Consider the following 19,724-nt stretch of genomic DNA (forward strand, 5'->3'; position numbering starts at 1 on the left):
TGCTTTAAACAAATCACACCTCACACTACTTTCACAGGGGTATGACAGTGGACCATGAAATATATATAAACACAGCCGGGATTGCTTACACAGGCGACGGGCCGCAGCCTCGAACTACACACACAGCCGGGAGTGCTCACACAGGCGACGGTCCGCAGCCTCGTACCACTACACGCCCCACTAGGTTGGGGAAGGGGGCTATGTCGAACAAAGCTTAGCCACGGCACGATAAAAAAAATTAGCGGGCTTCATTACAAACGTTTCTTTATTCATTCATATCACATTTAATTACTATCGTACACTACCCTGTTTTACTTCCCTATGAAAAGCCCCAGCGCTCCGCTGCCCAATCAAGGTTATGTCTCTTGCTTCGCCTGCTTCAACACGCGTCAACTTACTCTGATGCTCGCTTAAAACGTGCCGGCACGCTCGCAGGCGAGCCGTGCGCTTGCCTCGGCCGCTCAACTTCGTCGCGAGCTTTCGCAACTTCGTCTCGGAGCATTCGCTCTTCACCGCCGAATTGAAGTTGCGCTCTCGAAGACGGTGTTGAGCAACCGATCATCAACGCACGGTTGCTGCGGCGGCCGGCGGTTGAATTCAAATTTAAATTATGCCCTTGATGACTACGTGGCTCCTTGCCCTTAATTAACTGTATTCTTATTCTAATACAATTTTTTTAACAATGCTTGTATCCTATCGATATTAGAAACGGCTCCTTGCCTTACTTGCTGTGGATTAAGAGTGTGGGGTGGCTGATCCAAGTAGCCACCTTACAATTGTGTTATTAATGTCCTCTCCATCGTTCAAGCGTGGGCTTCTTCTAGGTGACCGTTGCTTCATCCTATTCAGCTTGGAGTTGAGTTGTATTATTTTTTAGGCTGGTTGCCCAAATATTTAAACTCTGTAACTAGGGAGGAGGCCAGTACTGGATCTATTTTCATGCACTGTAACTCCAAATGTTACACCACGTCTTATCTCCAGCGAAAGTCGCCATTGTAGTCTCTTATAATAAGAGCAGAGAAAAAAGATCATGTCGCATGCCAAACGAAGTTTCAATTTGAATACTGCAAGGTTTACGCCTGGACCCTTGCCATGTTATTCCCGATGTTAATAGAGTCAGCCGAGTAATCCAAACACGATAAATCGCAAGGGATCCCCAATGGTGCCTGGGAGATTAAGACTGCTGAGAGTGGCAGCCGAACGCCGGCCTCGTAAGCCGAACGATCAGTATGTTAACCCCGATATCTACAAACATGCATATGTTTGCGTTGTGTAGATGTGCGCACAAGTAGATCACGGGGCTTGTCGCGAGCCAAGGACTTTTCTTCAATTGTGTGCCAATTGTGTGTAGCAGAAGGCACACACATTCAAATGCTCCATCATGTATTTCTTGGTTCAGTCAGTCAGTCTGTTTTTTTAGTAAATTAAAAATAATAATAAAAACTTAAGTGACCTAAATGAAATATTTATATTTTATTTTTTTTTTTAATTTTTAAAATAAAAACAAAAAGTAAGTCGTATTCCTGCAAGGGTAATTCATCGTCGGCTTGTCGAAAAATTCTAAGAAATAACCAAAAATTGAACATTTCAATGCTACTCACACTCTTTCGAGAAAGCAGTTGTATGAAATTATTAAAGGGTTTGCCATGTTCATATACGAAACTCCTATTTTCCATGCTTGTTGTAAGGGTAAGTGTACCTGAACGTTGCCATGTATGCATGATAACTTTAAGGGCTGGCCAAGCACGCCCACTTACACACTTTTCTATATGGATGGAAGCATTTATGCGTTTGTGTGCCTCTTGGTTGCCTGCCTGCCTGGCCAATGCAAATTTGACAAGATTTAAAATTTTTGGCATTTCTGAATTTTGAGCTCTACACACACACACACACATGTGTGTGCGAATGAGACGATCAAGGGTTTATCGTGAGACTGAAATATTTTCTTCAATATGTAAATGTGTACATTTTGGAGACTAGCACGATCTTAGTTTTTTTTTGGCATGCCTGCGGTGAGCTTGCGGCCGCAAAAAAGAGTGTGCGTGTGCACAAGCAGCAAGTCGCAAAATTTAACAAGTAAGAGGTTCTAGTCAGGAGCTCCCGACTAGGGGATACCCTGAACCCTCTTATTTAAACACCAACTCGCTCGTTTACTTTAGTAGTAATAAAGATAAAAAAATAAAGTTGCCTTGGCAGGGTTCAAACTCGCAACTGACCGCATTACTTGGTGCCGCCTCTACTCAACAGCCTCAGCAGCCTTGAATCTTAATGAGTAAAAAAAGAATTAAAATAGCAGCAATACTTGCTGCCGCCTCTACTCAACAAACTCATTACTTACCGCCGCCTCTACCCAACAGCCACACCAATAATTTAACCTTAATGAGTAAAAAACGAATTAAAATAGCAGCACAGTAAACAATACAAACGCAATTGCAATGCTGTTGATAGAATTCAAAGCTGAAGTGCATGAATGTGTGTGTGTACATGCATACACAAATTCTTGGAATTGGCGCTTGCTGCCGCTGATACAAGGAAAGTCAAAACACGTTTCTTTGTTAATTGTGTTTCTTAATAAATCTTGATGAAATTTACTGCAGTACATCTTATGGTGCTATAGAATATTTGTGTATTCTCAAAAAGTCAATTGCATTTAATTGTGGCTTATATTGGTGGGCAATACAAATAGAAGTTTTAACGATAGCTTTAAAATGAAAGATACTTGATATATATATTGTGAGGCGGCATTTTGAGTCAGCCACCCCACAGTTCTGGATCCCCGGCAAGGAGCCCATATGTTGTCATAATCGAATTTATTTTTGTCAGTTTATAAGTATTAAAATAAGATCTTAGCTAAGTAAGAGGCTAGGAGCCAGCAGTATTATGAGTTTTGTTAATTGTAAGAATTACTAGAATAGGAGAGAATCAAACTAAAGGCTAGAAGCCTTTAAGCTTATAGTTCGTAACATCATTGGAGTTAGGGTAAGGGGCCACGCATAAGTAGGTTTGAATTTAACCGCCGGCCGCCGCAGCAACCGTGCGTTGCCGATCGGTTACTCAACACCTTCTCGAGAGCGCAGCTTTAATTCGGCGGCGAAGAGCGAAAGCTCCGAGGCGAAGTTACGAAAGCTCGCGGCGAAGTTGAGCGGCCGAGGCAACGCATGGCTCGCCTGCGAACGTGCCGGCACTTTTGGAGCGTGCGTTACAGTAAGTAGACGTGTGCAACAGATGGCGGAGACGAAAGAGAGTTAGTGTGTGCAGGGGAGCACTAGGGCTCCGAACAGTGCCGCAGGGCTTTAACTTAGGGAAATTGTGTCAGATAGCGAGTCATAAGTGAATATGAATAAAGGAAATTAGAAAGGAAAGTCGGTTAATTCGTTTGTTTTCAAATAATACTAACTGCGGACCCCGAAGTTAACCAGTGTTCAACATAACCTCGTCTCCTAACCTCCCCGGCCGTGTATGTGTGAATCAGGACTTAGCTTGTCGATCGCGTGAGCAATCCCGGTCGTGTTTGTCTGTGAGTTGGGGCTTTGTCTACTGACCGTGTGAGCAATCCCGGCCTTGCGTGTGTGAATCGGGGCCTGGACTGCTGACCGCGTGAGCAATCCCGGTCAGGTGTATGCATCTTCCTCACTATTCTATGAAAATAGTAGGAGTCATAGTTCGTTTGAAACACTTCCTCCCCCATCTTAGCCCACCATCCCAGCAAACTAACAAATTTCTTGTAGATTGCTGGTACTGGTAAGACTGAGAGTTGTACCCCGGCCAGTAGCTTCCTTACAATATACTATTCTAGAAGCTACATGTCAAGTTTGGCGACTCTAGCTCTTATTATTTACTAAAATTGCGCAAAAAGTAGGATTTCGATAACGATTACTTGAAAACGGGGCAAGTTATCGATTATTGGAAACAAACTCGATCTGCGCATGGTCTAGGAGGACCTACAGCTTAAATTTCAAGTCTCTAGCTCTTATAGGTTCTGAGATCCTTGCGTTCATACATACGGACAGACGGACGGACGGACAGACAGACGGACATGGCTTGATCGACTCGGCTGTTGATGCTGATTAAGAATATATATACTTTATAAGGTCGGAGATGCTTCCCTCTGCCTGTTACATACATTTGCACAAATACATTATACCCTTTTTACCCATTTTTAATCGATTCAGGGTATAACAATGTTCAACTTTTGGTCTTTGTTTAATATATTTCGACAAGCCGACTATGAAATACCCTTGCAGAAACACGACTTTCTGTTTTCATTTTAAGCAAAATAGGTCCCCACAGTAAACAAAACAATTAAAATATAAAATATAAATATTTCTAGTCGGGAGTTCCCGACTAGGCGATACCCTGAACCTTCCTCTTCCGACACCAAATGCAACTCGCGCTACGCGCTCGTTTGCTTTTGTAGTAATAAAAATAAATTTAAAACAAAAAAAAAATAGTTTTCTCAGTAGGGTTCGACCTCTCAACAGACCGCACTACTTGCCGACGCCTCTACTCAACAGCCACACCAATAATCGAGTGTTTAAAAAAAAAAAGAACGAATTAAAATAGCAGGATAGAAGAATAGCAAAGAAGACGCGCATGATATGTGTGTGTACATGTATACAGAAACCCTTGCAATTTGCGCTTGCTGCAAACTCGAGGCAAGCGAAAACATGTTTTCTTTAATATGTTGAGATTTTCTACAGTACATCTTATTGTACTAGAGAATATTCGTGTATTATCAAAAAGTCAATTGCTTTTAAATTGTGGCTTATATTGGTGGGCACCATGAATAGGTGTTTTTACTTGATTTATAGCAGTGAGGTAGTAGTGGTTAGGTGGTTAAAGCTATTAAGAGAAATATACTTGATATATATATACTATTCTAGAAGCTACATGTCAAGTTTGGTAACTCTAGTTCCTATTATTTACCTAAATTGTTAAAAAAAAAAAAAAAAACAAGTAAGAGGTTCTTGTCGGGTGCTCCCGACTAGGGAATACCCTGAACCCTCTTCTTCTAACAGACGATAGGTATAAAATGAATGATACTTGATATATATATACTATTCTAGAAGCTACATTTCAAGTTTGGTGACTCTAGCTCATACTATTTGCCGAATTTGCTCAAAAAACAGGATTTCGATATTGATTTTTATCAATTATCGGAAACAAACTTAATCTGCTCGGGGACTAGGAGGACCTACAGCTAAAATTTCAAGTCTCTAGCTCTTATAGGTTCTAAGATCCTTGCGTTCATTCATACGGACAGACGGACGGACTGACAGACGGACGGACGGACTGACAGACGGACATGGCTAAATCGACTCGGCTGTTGTTGCTGATCAAGAATATATATACTTTATGGGGTCGGAGATGCTTCTTTCTGCTGTTACACACATTTGCACATATACATAATACCATTTTTACCCATTTTCAAAGGGTTCAGTGTATAAAAAAACAAAACATAATATCGATATCAATTTTTAATCGATTACTTGGAAACGGGGCAAGTTATCGAATATAGGAAAGAAACTTGATCTGCGCAGGCACTAGGAGGACCTACAGCAAAAATTTCAAGTCTCTAGTTCTTATATTTTCTGAGATCCTTGCGTTCACACATTTGGACATACGGACGGACATGGCTAGATCGACTCGGCTATTGATGCTGATCATGAATATATATATTTTATGGGGTCGGAGATGCTTCCTTCTGCCTGTTACATACATTTGCACAAATACATTTTACCCTTTTTATCCATTTTTATTCAGGGTATAAAAAGCATCAGCCACATCGACTTTGTGCACTGATCGTTCGGCTTTCGAGGCCGGTATCCGGCTGCCACTCTCAGTTTTCTTCTTCTCCCAGGGCATAACAAAATGGTCGCAGGCACCCTTGGGGTTCCCTCCTTGCGATTTATCGTGTTTCGATTAATCGGCTCTTCAGCATATCTATGCATTGTATGGTTAGTGGTTTAAGTAATGGCACTAACCAAAGAAAATATAGATGGGACATAACGTATAGGCAAAGCGGGCAAAAAAAAATCGGTGCATCTGGTCCAAAAGAAGAGTAAAATATACATATGATGCCTTTTATTCGCTTACACTACAGGAAACTGATTTGGCTTAATCTCTTTCATATGATATGTGCGATAAAACGGCATCGCTGTTTACTTTTATCTCGCTCACACTTACTCTCAGTGCTCTCAACGCTCTCTTTATGTCTAGGTACCGTTTAAGTGTTTGTATGTGTATATGTCCGCACAAGCAAAAATGCCCACAAATTCAATTTTTCTCAAATATCTTCCCTTTTGAATTGACGAATAATATGAAATAATGAAAGCGTTTGCCACGTCGATGCGAAATTCTTACATTTTAGCTCGTTATTGTTGGAAAGGGTACCTAAGCGTTGGCATGTGTGCATTTAAAAGTTTTTGGACTTGCTATTCACGCATAAGTGCTTATTTTGTATATGAATAGAAGCATTTATGCATTTATTAAAATCTTCAATTATATATTTATTGTATTAATGATTTTGTTGACTTATCATATTTAAGTTATTCAATTCAAGCCCTAAATCATAAAAAGAAGGGCGCGCGTTAAACGCCTGCCAATAATGATTTTTTATTTTGCGTCCATTATCTGCCCATTCACACACATTTGTGTCTGTGTGTGTGTGTGTAAAGCTCGAAATTCTGAAATCCGAAAATAATATGCAATTTAAACCACATACTTTTAATGCTTTTATTTTTTACATATTTTATATCGATATATTATTTTTCTTAGAACTATTTAAAAAAAAAATATTGAGATCCATTACTCCAAACAATTTTTAAAAATCAAAATTAAAAAGTATCCATTTTTAATGGTGTTAAGAAATTGTTTTGACAAAACGTTTTTAGACCTATAATGTTCATGGAAATAAGTAAAAACAAGACGCTAATACTTTGTATGACGGCCCTTGGCAGCACATACAGCCTGATATCTCCGGTTCAGAGACTTAACCAGGTTATCCATATTATAAGTTTCAGGAATCTTTATCCATTCTTCAAGAATAGCAGCTTTCAATTCGTCGCGAGATTTCGGACTCCTTTTTGCCACTTTTTTCTTTAAAAAGGACCAAACATTTTCAATAGGATTTATGTCAGGGCTCTGTGGAGAAGTGTCCAATACTTTTTTACAGTTGTATAGCAACCACATCTTTACCATATGAGCCTTATGCTTGGGGTCATTATCTTGGTAAAATTTGAAATTTGGTCTGTTGCCATCAAAAAACCCAAATTTATTAAATAAGTCTTTAATATTTCCAAATATTTGGCAGCATCCATAGTGCTTTCAATAAAAGCCAAGTCATCAACGCCCTTGCTTGGCATACAGCCCCATACCATCACGGAAAGTTTTCCAAACTTTACCGTCGGTATTATGTTCCGGGCTTCCAATGCCTTTAAGGGCTTCCGCCAGACTCTGGATGGTCCATCATTATAAAAAAGCATAATTTTAGTTTCGTCACAGTATATGACGTCATCCCAATACCCTGCTGGCTTCTCCAAGTGCATTTGTGATGTATAGCCATCGGAATTCAGGATCTTTCTTATTGTTTCATGGGAAACATTGATACCACTTTCTTGCTCAAGATCCCGTGAAATGTTCCTGATAGAAATTTTGGGATTTTTTTCCACTTTTCTCAATATTTTCCGCTCATCTCCATCAGATAGTTTTCGCCCACTTGAGACCTTTGTGTCTAGTCTATTTTCATTTTTTGCGCGGTCCAAGATGTTATATATTGTTTGTCTGGACGACGAAAACATCTCGGATAACTCTATCACTGTTTTGCCGATCTGGTGGTTATAGTAAACCAATTGGGCAATATCAAAAGATGTTCGCTTCCCTGGCATTTTTGTTTGTCCACAAAGTTCAACACGCGCTCAAAAATTGTTCAGAAAATGCTAACTGAATTCATAGGCAAAGTAAGAGGCAAAATATGAAAACTGTATTCTAACGGGATCGCATCAAAAACGAATTGCGAAATCGATGAAAGTGGTTGTCAAAACCATTTCTTGACACCATGAAAAATGGATACTTTTTGATTTTGATTTTTAAAAATTGTTTGGTGTAATCGATCTCAATAATTATTTTTTTAAACTAGTTCTTAGAAAAATAATAGATCAATATAAAATATAAAATACATAAAAACATTAAAAAAATGTTGTTTAAAGTGCACCTTAATCTGGAAAATATGAATTTTTCGCTTCGTAAAAATAATTTCTTGACATACATACATATGTTCTTTGGTTAGTGGTAATGGCAACAATCCAAAAACAATGTGCCCGACATTCAAAAATACATACTTTCAATACTAAACAATCGTTTGCTTAATTCGACCCGCAACAATCATGCAAAGGAAAATAAGAAAAATGTTCATCATTAGAATGAAAAAATGTGTCACATATTGTTCTTAAATAATATAATTGTAGTTTTAACTAAAAACGTATTAATTGTTCTGTATTTTATTATCGAATAAGCAATATTCATCGACAGCCACATACGCTTTTTTTTGACATATGTACATATATGCATTAAAAAGTTATAAAAATAACTTGTCGATAAATATTGCACTCGATTCTATTTCGTACATGCATGCACATATGCACGGCTACACTTGTATGTATGCATATATGAATGAATGCTTACATGGAGTTTAAATTGTGCGCGCACCATTAAATAAATATAATACATATATTTATATCTTATCAATATATATTTATTCACACACGAGCACATATAAACTTTCGTTTGTAAATACATATATACTAATTTCATTATATGCATACATACTTATATATATTTTTGCATATAACTATGTATATAAATATGTACACATGTATATGTGTAAAAGGTGATGAATCTTAGTTCAGCAAGTGCGTCGCAGCTGCTCGCAGTTGGCTTTTGAGGAATTAAAGCTTTTAAAGCTACCAAAGCTAGCTTTATATTAACTTTTACGTAAAGCTTAACTAAACAACACGATTCCTTTCAGTCTTTGTTAAGATTCTACCGCGCACAGTGTTTTGTGGTGTATTTTTCTACAAATAAATAATTGAACAAATCAATTTTATATAGTAAGAGGCTTGAAACAAAAATTAGCTTTATCTGTGCATAGTATGTGTGTGTTAGGTATATACTGAAGAAATTAGTTAAATTTGCATTATCATTATATTCATATATTGTGTGTATACACAAATCTTTTATTATTGTGCGAATGTATAAATATATGAAAATCCTTATTGGACATACATTACGTGTAGTATGAATGAATAAGCATTGTAATTCTGTATGTGCATGTGAAACCAATTTATGTACGTACATATATATCTGAAAATATAACAAGGCACCGTTAATTTTTCAATAGTGGATTTATGAATTTTAAGGGACCAAATAAATTCATACAATTGCTTGCGAATGATGTACTTTGTGAGAAGCTGTTAAATCCTTGCTGACCATATAAACATACATACATACATACATATGTGTGAATGCAACAAATACAAGTACGGAATCAGTAACTATTTGTATGTACATACATATATGAGTTATGTAGTTGCCGTCGAATTTAGTTTTTGACGATTAAATATTTCTTTCCGATTGTACGGACGTTTGTTTTGATTGGTACGTCATTCCGCAGCTAATAGCATATAAGTGTTTGTATGTACGTACGAAAGAACATATTCTTACTAAAAAAATAAAAAAAACCCTTTTTTACGCATTCGCATAAATTCATTTTTCAGTAATACCTTATTATATCATCGCAGAAAATAAATAAAGTAACATAAGAAAGCTTAAAAGTAGTCCACAACGTTCATCTAATACGAATGTACCACTTTAAAAATATGTAGTTATAGTGTACTGTTTAAGAATTTTTAAAGATATTGACCGAAATTGGCAGGTACTAGTTTCTTTGTCCTCCTACATATAAACAAGTAAGAGGTTCTCCCGACTAGGGGTTACCCTAAACCCTCTTATTACAACACCAAATACAGATATGCGCTCGTTTGTTGTAATAAAGATAAAATAAAAATAAAAAAAAAGTTCCCTTGGCAGGGTTCGTACTCGTAACTGACCGCACTACTTGCCGCCGCCTCAACTCAACAGTCGCACAGTTTTGGTGTATAATTAGAGCTAGAGTCACCAGACTTGACACGTAGCTTCTAGAATAGTATATATGTATATATATCAAGTATCTTTCCTTGTTTAGCTATCATCACCACCCCGCTACTACCCAATACGCTACTAGTCCAATTAGAACTGTAGAAACTTTCATCAAGATCGGTTATTAAAGAAGACGTTTTACCTATCCTCGAATCAGCGGCAGCAAGCGCAAATTCCAAGTATTTTTGTATACATGTACACACACATATTCATGGGTGTCTGCTTTGAATTCTATCAACAGCATTGCAATTGCGATTGTATTGTTTTATTCTCGTTTTATTCTCATGAAGACTTAATTATTGGCGTGGTGGTTGAGTAGGGTCGGCGGCAGGTAATGCAAGTTCGAAGCCTACTGAGGAAACTATTTTTTTTTTTGCATTTATTTTTATTACTACTTAAGCAAACGAGCGCGTAGCGCGAACTGCATATGATGTCGGAAGAAGAGGGTTCAGGGTATCCCCTAGTCGGGAGCTCCTGACTAGAACCTCTTGTTGGAATTTGCGTTTGTTGACGCTGATACGAGGAAAGCCAAATAATATCTTTAATAATTTCTTTGTTTCTTAACCGATCTTGATGAAATTTTGTACAGTATCTACAACTTATTGTGCTATAGAATATTTGTGTATTCTCAAGTCAATTGCATTTAAATTGTGGCGTATATTGTCGATCGACTCGGCTATTGATGCTGATCCAGAATATATATACTTTATGGGGTCGAAGATGCTCCTTTCTGCCTGTTGCACATTTACATTGCACAAATACATTATACCCTTTTTACCCATTTTTTATGGGTTCGGGGCAAAAAAGTTGAAAATTTCTGGTTTCGGAAATTAATTTTCTTGAAGAACTTTGCAAACGACCTTACATTCGAAACTTCGCTCATTCAAACCTTGACCCGTAATTACCATCCAAAACGCCCAGATCTTGCGAAAACTGAATTAATTTACACAAAGATCTTTAAAAATGATTTTGAAGCCGTTCGGATAGTAACCGTTTTCCGTTTTTTTTTTTCAAAATCAAGAACACGTATTCATTAAGTTCTTAAGTAGGGCTTTGAAAATAAGTTGAAGCAAATCGGACCGAACTTAAACCTTCCGTCAAAACATCATTAATAGGCATTTCCCACCGAGGAAGCTTGGATTTTGCATCACGTGAATGAATTTTCATAAAGTTTCCTAGAATTGAATTTCAAATGGAAACCTACCAAATCTATGATCCCTATTTGGAAGGATTTGCCCCTCAAATCAATTTAAACAAATATCTCTAGAATTGAGTTTGAGCCAGAAATGATGGTAAACAAAAAAGTGTAATACAAAAGTTTTTCGCATTTTTCCACTTGCGTGTGGAAGCTCTCACGGCTTGGGCTGTGCGTTAATTAGTAAGTCAGTCAAGACAAATAGTTTTATATATATACAAATAGTTTTATATATATACAAATAGTTTTATATATATACAAATAGTTTTATATATATACAAATAGTTTTATATATATATTTTATATTGAGATAGAGCTCTGGGAGGAACCTCTCGATCCATGAGTTCTTTAAGGAAAATGTTTCTAACTTAGCAATTACAAGTTTTTCTATTCTCCCAACATATGATATAGTAGTCCCATATAGAAAGTAGTTTGTAGGGAGTATATTGAAACGTATACATGCTGGGTTTGATCAAGATATGTTCATAAACATAAAAGTTTATTTCACAAGAAGTTAAAACCTCAACTTATAGAAAGCTATGTGATATAGTACGCGGGTCTGGTCGTTTTCAAAGTATTTGGTGCCATGCAACAAAAAGACACACCTATGCAATTTTTCAAGACAATGAGGGACTAGTTCGCATAAAAACAGAGACAGATATTGCATTTCGACTTTGGTCTTGATGCCGATCAAGAATATATATATATATTTTATGCCAGTTCATGACAAAATATTAATACCCTTTACAAGAAAACAAAATTTAAAAAATAAGCATTTTACCTTGAAAAATAATTGCTTGAACCGTCTCTTATTGACTTCAACAGTGCATGTGTTTTCGCACATTGAATAAACGGTAATTTAAAATAATAAATAAAGTACGCAGATGAAGGATCTTCGAAAACTTATTTTTTCAATTGAATTATTTATTAACAAAACACCGGTCATTCAGCGTGTGTTGTATGGCATCCACATCGCACCCATCTTAGAGTTGACTCTAAGATTAGTGTAATCGCCTAGTATCTTGGGTACATAGAGCACTACAGGTGCTGTAATAAAGCAGATAGTTCGAATAATACATTTGCCGGTGAAAATACAATTTAAAAAGGCTATGTTACGTCTAGTTTATTGTAGAGTGACCAGGGAAAATAAAATTAAATAGTAATAAATATATAACAACGGTACTAGTACAAATTTTTTATTCAAAAATATTTTATTAAATGTTAATATATAAGCAAAAAATTTAGCTAGGATATATGTAGAAACAAAATTTCTTTTCTTAACCATAAAATAAACATTTTTTCTTTCGCTAAAGTTGCCACTTAAAAGTTTCATTGTGTTTCTAACATACGAGAAAAATATTTATGTATACAAAACTATTTGTAATGTTAATGCACATTATAAAAAATTATACGAGTGTTGTTCATTGATGTGGATATGTACATACACTCGTACTTATTTAAACACATATTCTTGCTATAAACACAGTACGCCCTCGCTGAGCATTACCCATTAAACTCGGTAAAAGGTCCAAGGCACACATTCAAATTAAAGTGAAAAGTTTACATATTGTTTTAGAGTAATAATTTCATTTCGTTAAATTATTATTTTTTTTAACGGAAAGTTAAGCGGTACACATTGCTATAATTTAAAATTTGTTTACAGCAGTTTCTCGAAGATCGTGAAATCAGCTGTAGCGTTTATCTGTACTATACTGTATACATACATATTCAAAAATATATAATGCTGATTTCGTTTGCTTCAACTTTTGCTTTTGTCTGATAAGGCACACATACGTACACGTTTATGTATATGTGTTCGTACCTAGAACGTTTTCTGGCGTATGTTGTAGAAAGTTTTAACTTTTAACAAAGCAATTTTTCTTTGCTTACTTTTTTAATTATCAATATAGTAATAGATTAGCCTTAAATCCATGTTTCAGTTTGCATGCACACACAATCATATGTACATATATATTTGTTTTAAAAATCAATTTTCTGATGAAGCACATGATATATACATATACATGTACTTCATCAGAAAATCAATTATTAAAATCAAATATATATGTCGATATGTATGTATATTAAAGTACGACCAGTGACTAGAGTGGACCAAATCAACTGGGGCTATAAGACGTTGTTATTGGGGTGAGGATAATTTAATTAGCAGAATAATTTTTTAAATATGTTCAATATACTAGGTATAAAGAATCACTTAATAAAACCGGTTGAAAATTCTTTATTTTCTATGTAAATATATGTATGTATTGTATGAATTAGGAAAGAAGTTCGTTTTGTTCACCCTAATTAGTTTGTCAGCAAATACAGATCAATCTACTGTTCAAACAGTACTTGGGCTTAATCTATTGCAATGGGATGCATACCTAGAGCTACTCAACTCATAATATTAGTTGGCCTAATGGCATCTGTAAAAAATACTGCGCTCTATGAAGACGACGTACGGAATATAGAGAATGAATACGAAAAGTGGCATCAAAACGGCAATGTGATAATCAAATTAATATCTGTAATGATTGAGCCTATCACTGATATGCAGAAGGGTCGCGAAAATGACTTTGTAGTTCCTGTCTTCAACTGGCTTGGTGATGTTATATATGAGCTAGCAGAAGTGGGCGAATTTAATGTTGCTCAATTATTTAGGTCGCTTTTACGAAATATTAAACTCGCCAAAAAGAAATTGCCTGGTGTTCCTCAAAATATTGAATGGGCATGCAACGTTGTTAATAAAAGTCTTTTCGATCAGACAGTAGATTCAAAACAATGGAAAGCTAAGATTACAGATAAGAAACATATTAATAAAAGTGCTTGTCATGTTGTGGATGACTTGATTTACATGGGAATTATACAGTTGCATAATTGCTGCAATGTCACCATAACACCAATTATATCACTATGCCAAAGTTTTCGTACTCTACTAGCTAATGGTTCTGGTTATATGGCTAATATGGCTCATATCCTCAATCGTATTCATATTTGCTTGGAGAATAAGTCTTTTTATTTAGAACATACGACTCGATGTTTTCATTTTGTTGACAATGAGATCACTAATTTTATTCGCAAATTTATTTGGCTACTGCATATAAAAGTTCTGTACTCGAAATGTTGTATTTCATTGGCACTAGTCGAAAAAACTGAAAAAATAAAAATGTAATAAGGTACTAAAATATTTGTCTTTTACTCAAATCAACCTATTCTAGATTGTTTGAATTTGATATATGCTACACAATGTTCCATAAGTCTTCGATGTTTGAATTACAAAGAAGTATGCTTAATGCATTACGTTGTAACACTGAGTATACATTAGTAGTTTAATCTTTTAATATAACCCTGAATTCATATTTTTTCTGTGCCCACTGCACATTTTGTATGGTGGAGGAGATCAGGAATTCCACTGATATAATTCGTGTATTAATGAAAATGAGTTTGAAACTAATTGAACGAATAAAATTTGGACTAGTACTAATTGCGTATTAATTAAACGTCCCCGAACCCATAAAGTGTATATGTCTGTTTCTACGAAAATAAAATCTAAGTCTTACACCTATCGCAATTAAATCGTGTTTTATTTTGTGCAACCAGTACAACGATCGAACGAAAAGTAAGTTCTTGTATAAACCAGATTTTTGTTTTCTGTATAACTCGACAAATCCAGGAATTTATTAGTGTTACTGTGCTCCTTACGTATAAGCATATCATCATTATCGGTCTAGTATACCATAAAGCTCTTAAGGAAGTATTCTTTTCGAATATTAGCGAACCCGTAAGCTATAATTCTACAAAGGGCTTTAATTTTTGTGGTGTTAGCCGTTCTTTCTTGTGTTTGGGTTTTCAATAAGTTTAAAGCCGATTCCCGGCCTAATGTGTTTTACGCATTCAATGTATGTATTTTAAATTTGGTTTAAAATCAAAATTAAAAACTCAATACAAATATTATGTTTACTTGCATTATCGATACGATTTTGTCAATACTGTATTATGCCTGTGCCTTGTAGGCATTCGTCTTAAGACTTCTAAATTTGTAAACGAACAATCTTTTTTTGGTTGGAAATAAAATTACCGGGTTGAAAATGTCAGTAAATAAAATTATTCTATCTAAGCATCTATTTCACAGTTACCAATTACCTGAACCAAGAGGTTTCCTCTATTATTACGGTATATAGCGTATAGCAATACGAGCGCAAACACACAGTAAATCTCTCGCCAGGAAGTGTAATCAAGCAACGAGTACGTTTATTTTGAAACAAGTGAAATCATGTTGATATTTAAATTGATGAATTTTCTTAAATAAAGCTGAATGCATTGCACACAAATCTGTGTAGAAAAGTTGACTCCTTAAAAGCATTACGATATGTTTAATATTCTTTTATATTATAAAAACACAACTTTAAGCTCTGATGCATTTGACGATGTGGAAAGTCTTTAGGTATACAAGCATCATAAGATTTTACGCCAGTGAACGCACCCTCTTCAATTTGAGCTTGACGTCGCACTCTAAGTGCTGAAACGCGACCATTCTTTATTTTGGTGTCAAAAAATATTTCCAATTCCTCAATTTTACTGAATAATATTTCAAAGTCTCGTTCAGCATTTTGAAGAAATTTACATCGAATTTCATAATTTCCAAAATAAAAACAGTTGAAGAGTCGTTGAATCCGAAACTCAAGCTGCAGCATAACATATTTGCTAGTAAGCTCAGTTATGGCGAACACGTCAAATGCAACGTCGAGACCGTGTCCAGCGGCACATTTAAAGATTTGGGACGAATAAAGTTGGCAAAATTCCATGTATTCTTTACAGCAGCCTATATCACCCTTAAAATTCCAGTTTTGCAAAATAAATCGTTGAATATCTGCGTAGTATGTAAAGGTCTTTTGAGTCGCGAGTAATATGTTCTGTGTGTATTCCAGTGCTTCGTCAATAATCTCGGAAAACATAACATGAAAAAATTCCATTTCTGCAAAATAATTGGTTAGAAGTAATTTAATTGCAGTAGGTTGAGTTGCTGGAATTTGGCGAAGCTGGAGCAACAGGGTATAACTTGAGTTCTTAGCAATTTCGAAGAAAATCTCGGAATCTCGGGCAAAAAATCTAGCCACGTCGGCCGCTGTATAAAAAAATACCGATAATTCATATAATTTGGTTAACTGACGCTCTGCATTTTGTTGGTTATTGTCTTTGAGAGATAGTAAAGTAGACGTCGTTAGATTTTTCTGTAATTGTTCCAAAAAATTTCTCAGTTGGTTTTGTAATGATTGCTTAGAGGCCTCCGCTGATCTCATAGCATTATAAAATTGGATCGGTATATACTCTCCATTCAAAGTTTGCGTCCATTTTTCATGTCGAGAAAAAGGCATGCCTGCATATTTACTAGATTCTATAGATTGTAATGTTGCTACCATACACAACAGCCATAAAGCAATATAACTCCAATGACACATCAATACCACTAAATGAGAGAAAAAGTTAAAATTATTTAATAACATTCGCTATAATTACTTACTTCTTTTACAACTAATTAAACTTATTGACGATTACTGTTGAAAAGCCAAAAATTGAATGACGTAAAGCGGATGTACGTACAAATATAGAACATATATGCTGTATGTTCAAGCATTAAAAGATCTAAATATAGATATTTTTTCAAATTAAATCGAGTGTGGTCTTTTTGAAATTGGAAAAAGCCAAACAATTGGTATTAAGCCTGTATAGACATTAAATTTATATACATTTTAAACTAGCTTGATTTTGTCCACGTTGCCCGGCGCAGATTTAATAAAAATAAATTATTCAGGAATTAATATCCCTTTTGTGTGTACACGTGTTTTTGTGTATGTATGTATAAAAAATAATTTTGGTCGGACACCCTGGGCTTAAACTCTTAGTTTTTATATCCGGATCTGAAACTGAAATCTGAAACCCATCAAAATTGAGTCAACGAATTTATGCGGCATTGTCTTGGGATTTTTTTATGCCCTGAACTTATTGAAAATGGGTAAAAAGGGTATAATGTATTTCTTGGCCCAAATGGTACGGGCAGATTAACATTTTTCACGGACAGAAAATGGATGGAAATCTTATGTTTCAAAATTGCGACCAAAACTTGAATCAGACAAGTCCAGGAAATACCAGCTAGTATATATATTTATTTCATGACGACATTTTTATACACTCAATAAGGGTATGAAAAACTTGTTAATAAACAACAATGCCTGCTAGTTTTTTCTGTAAAAAATATATGTACAATAATCGGAGAGACATTTATTAAGGATGAAATTGTCAGTGTAAAGAATTATCTATTAAATGGATTCAGAAAATTCCAAACGTCTTCCTAGATCTAAAAGATCAATTCTCGTAAATTTGAGGAACGTAATACATTTTATTTAAAAATTGAAACAACTTAGTCTTGTTTTAGGGTTTTTAAAGCTGATGCCAAACAACAAAAACATCATTGAAACTGAATGTGGCTAATATAAAAAGTATCCACAAATTTTTAATTAGTGCTCGTGAACTTTGGAAATTTGCTCAAAACCACTAACCATACAATATATAGACTGGACAGCTAGTATAAACGCATGTGGCCATGCTTTTTTTTATTTCTGGTCCAAAGCTTGATTTCGATATCATAAAAAAGAGAGGCCCCCGTCAGACCCATGCCAATAAAACAATTTTCTTTTGCGCCCATGATCTGCTCATTCACACACAGTTGTATGTGTATTTAGAGCTCGAAATTCAGAATTCCCAAAAACTTTAAATGTTGTCAAATTTGCATGGGACAGGCAGGCAACCAGCAGGCACTCAAACGTAACAATGCTTTTATCCATGTACAAAATTGTGCAAGGATGCGTGCATGGCAAGTCCAAAAAATTTTAAAAGCACACATGCCAACGCTTTTGTTTCCTTACCAACGATAACGAGCTAAAATGCTAGAATTTCGCATCGACGTGGCAAACTCATTCATTATTTCATATTACTCGTCCCTTAAAAAGGGAAGAAATGCGTCCGAAATTTGAGTAAAATTTAATTTGTTACTTGTGCACAGTTTCCTTAATTGGGAGCGAAGTAAAAAACAGCTATGCCGTTCTACCATACCAATAATACATATTTTTTACTCTCTTGCTCTCTGAGCAAGTGAGCGAGTCTCGGACCCAAACTAAAACGAATTCGACTTTGGACCAGATTTTAAAAAAATGCAAAAAATTTTTTGAAACACTATTCCAGACCGATTGCTACAGGCTATATGAAAAAAATAATTTGTTATTGATGGGATTTCATAATTGTGGAGCTTGAAAAGGTATCGTGAAAAGCACAAATGGCTTTTCCAACAATTTATTTAACGACCGCCATATAATGTAGTCGTTTGATGTTGAAAGATTTTTCAAATGTTGGGAGCTTAGTGGAGTTTAGTTAAAATATCATTTTTTGATAAATCATTCCTACAGAGCTATACAAACTAAGAACCTGAAGCTAAACCTAAGAACGGTCAGTGGAAAAGTACTGGCCATTCGCTCCACCTACAAAGTCGCTGCTGCTTATTCAGCAAATACGTTATAAGGGGCCGATCACTGCATTGCGACATATGAGATGTTTACTTGGATCGAGGGCAGCTCCGCAAGTTGCTCACTTCGTTCATGTCGTTGGTGGTTTAGGAGTGCGAGGGTAGCTTGGTGGATAAATGCGAGGGACTCTCCTTAACTATTCCCCCTTCAAGATCGTGGCCGTCCTCGGATACGTTGATTTGGGCGATTGCTCTTTCTATTTTCAAAGAGGCACGTCTTCGGTACCAGAGCTGATGTAGTACGACCTATCCACAGAAAACCAGTCTGACAGCGACTCCAATCACGAACCAGACTTTGGGTGATTCGCCTGATGTGATCTCATTTCTGAGTTGCTGAATAAAATAGATGTTTTGCTCTTTCATTCTATGTAATGATGAAAGGCTTAAGACTTGGTCATGCCCGGTAATGTTGAGTAGGGTGAGGCAACGATGCTAGGAACTTTGCTTATGAATGAGTTGCGACGCTGACCCTTGCAGATTGTTCGTTGATAACAATTATTCCCTCGTCGATTAGTAAGATTGGTAATAGATGGCTGGGTTGAGTAAGGCAATTAGCGTTGCCAAGGGCATGAACCGCTCGAGCGCAACTGTCATGTGTCGACTCCTTGCAAAATGTCTCGTAGTTGATTGTGAGCTACAGGTAAGATTATTGTTTTCTTGCAAATTTGCTCAACTCTAGGATATTCGATTAGTATATGAAGTACGCTATCGGATTGTAAAATCTTAATTTTAGACACCTCCATTAAATTAATTATAGGG

The 19,724-nt window shown here is 35.9% G+C and overlaps 2 protein-coding genes across 4 annotated transcripts in view; one reads left to right on the forward strand and one right to left on the reverse strand.

Moving 5' to 3' along the window:
* The first annotated feature begins 8,952 nt into the window (after nucleotides 1-8,952).
* The window catches only part of LOC135432602 (calcium/calmodulin-dependent protein kinase kinase 2), a 49,127-nt gene continuing 38,355 nt past the window's right edge, over nucleotides 8,953-19,724 (forward strand). For 2 of the 3 annotated variants that reach the window (XM_064688312.1, XM_064688319.1), the window contains exon 1: nucleotides 8,953-9,107. Coding sequence is in view for 1 of the 3 variants with exons in the window: in XM_064688344.1 (XP_064544414.1) it covers nucleotide 9,107 (1 nt within the window). In the remaining 2 variants the exon portion in view is untranslated. The remainder of the gene's footprint in view (nucleotides 9,108-19,724) is intronic. The other variant, XM_064688344.1, reaches the window with a different exon arrangement.
* LOC135432626 (uncharacterized) lies at nucleotides 14,451-16,955 on the reverse strand. Its single transcript, XM_064688357.1, has 3 exons — nucleotides 16,911-16,955; nucleotides 15,533-16,856; nucleotides 14,451-14,541 (listed from the first exon to the last, which is right to left on the reverse strand). Coding segments are annotated over exons 1-2 (1,095 nt in total). The 5' UTR covers nucleotides 16,912-16,955; the 3' UTR covers nucleotides 14,451-14,541; nucleotides 15,533-15,762.

This window comes from Drosophila montana, unplaced genomic scaffold (assembly GCF_035044405.1).
Source record: "Drosophila montana isolate Dmon_TW-CO22-7 unplaced genomic scaffold, ASM3504440v1 contig_1498_1, whole genome shotgun sequence".
Lineage (NCBI taxonomy): Eukaryota > Metazoa > Arthropoda > Insecta > Diptera > Drosophilidae > Drosophila > Drosophila montana.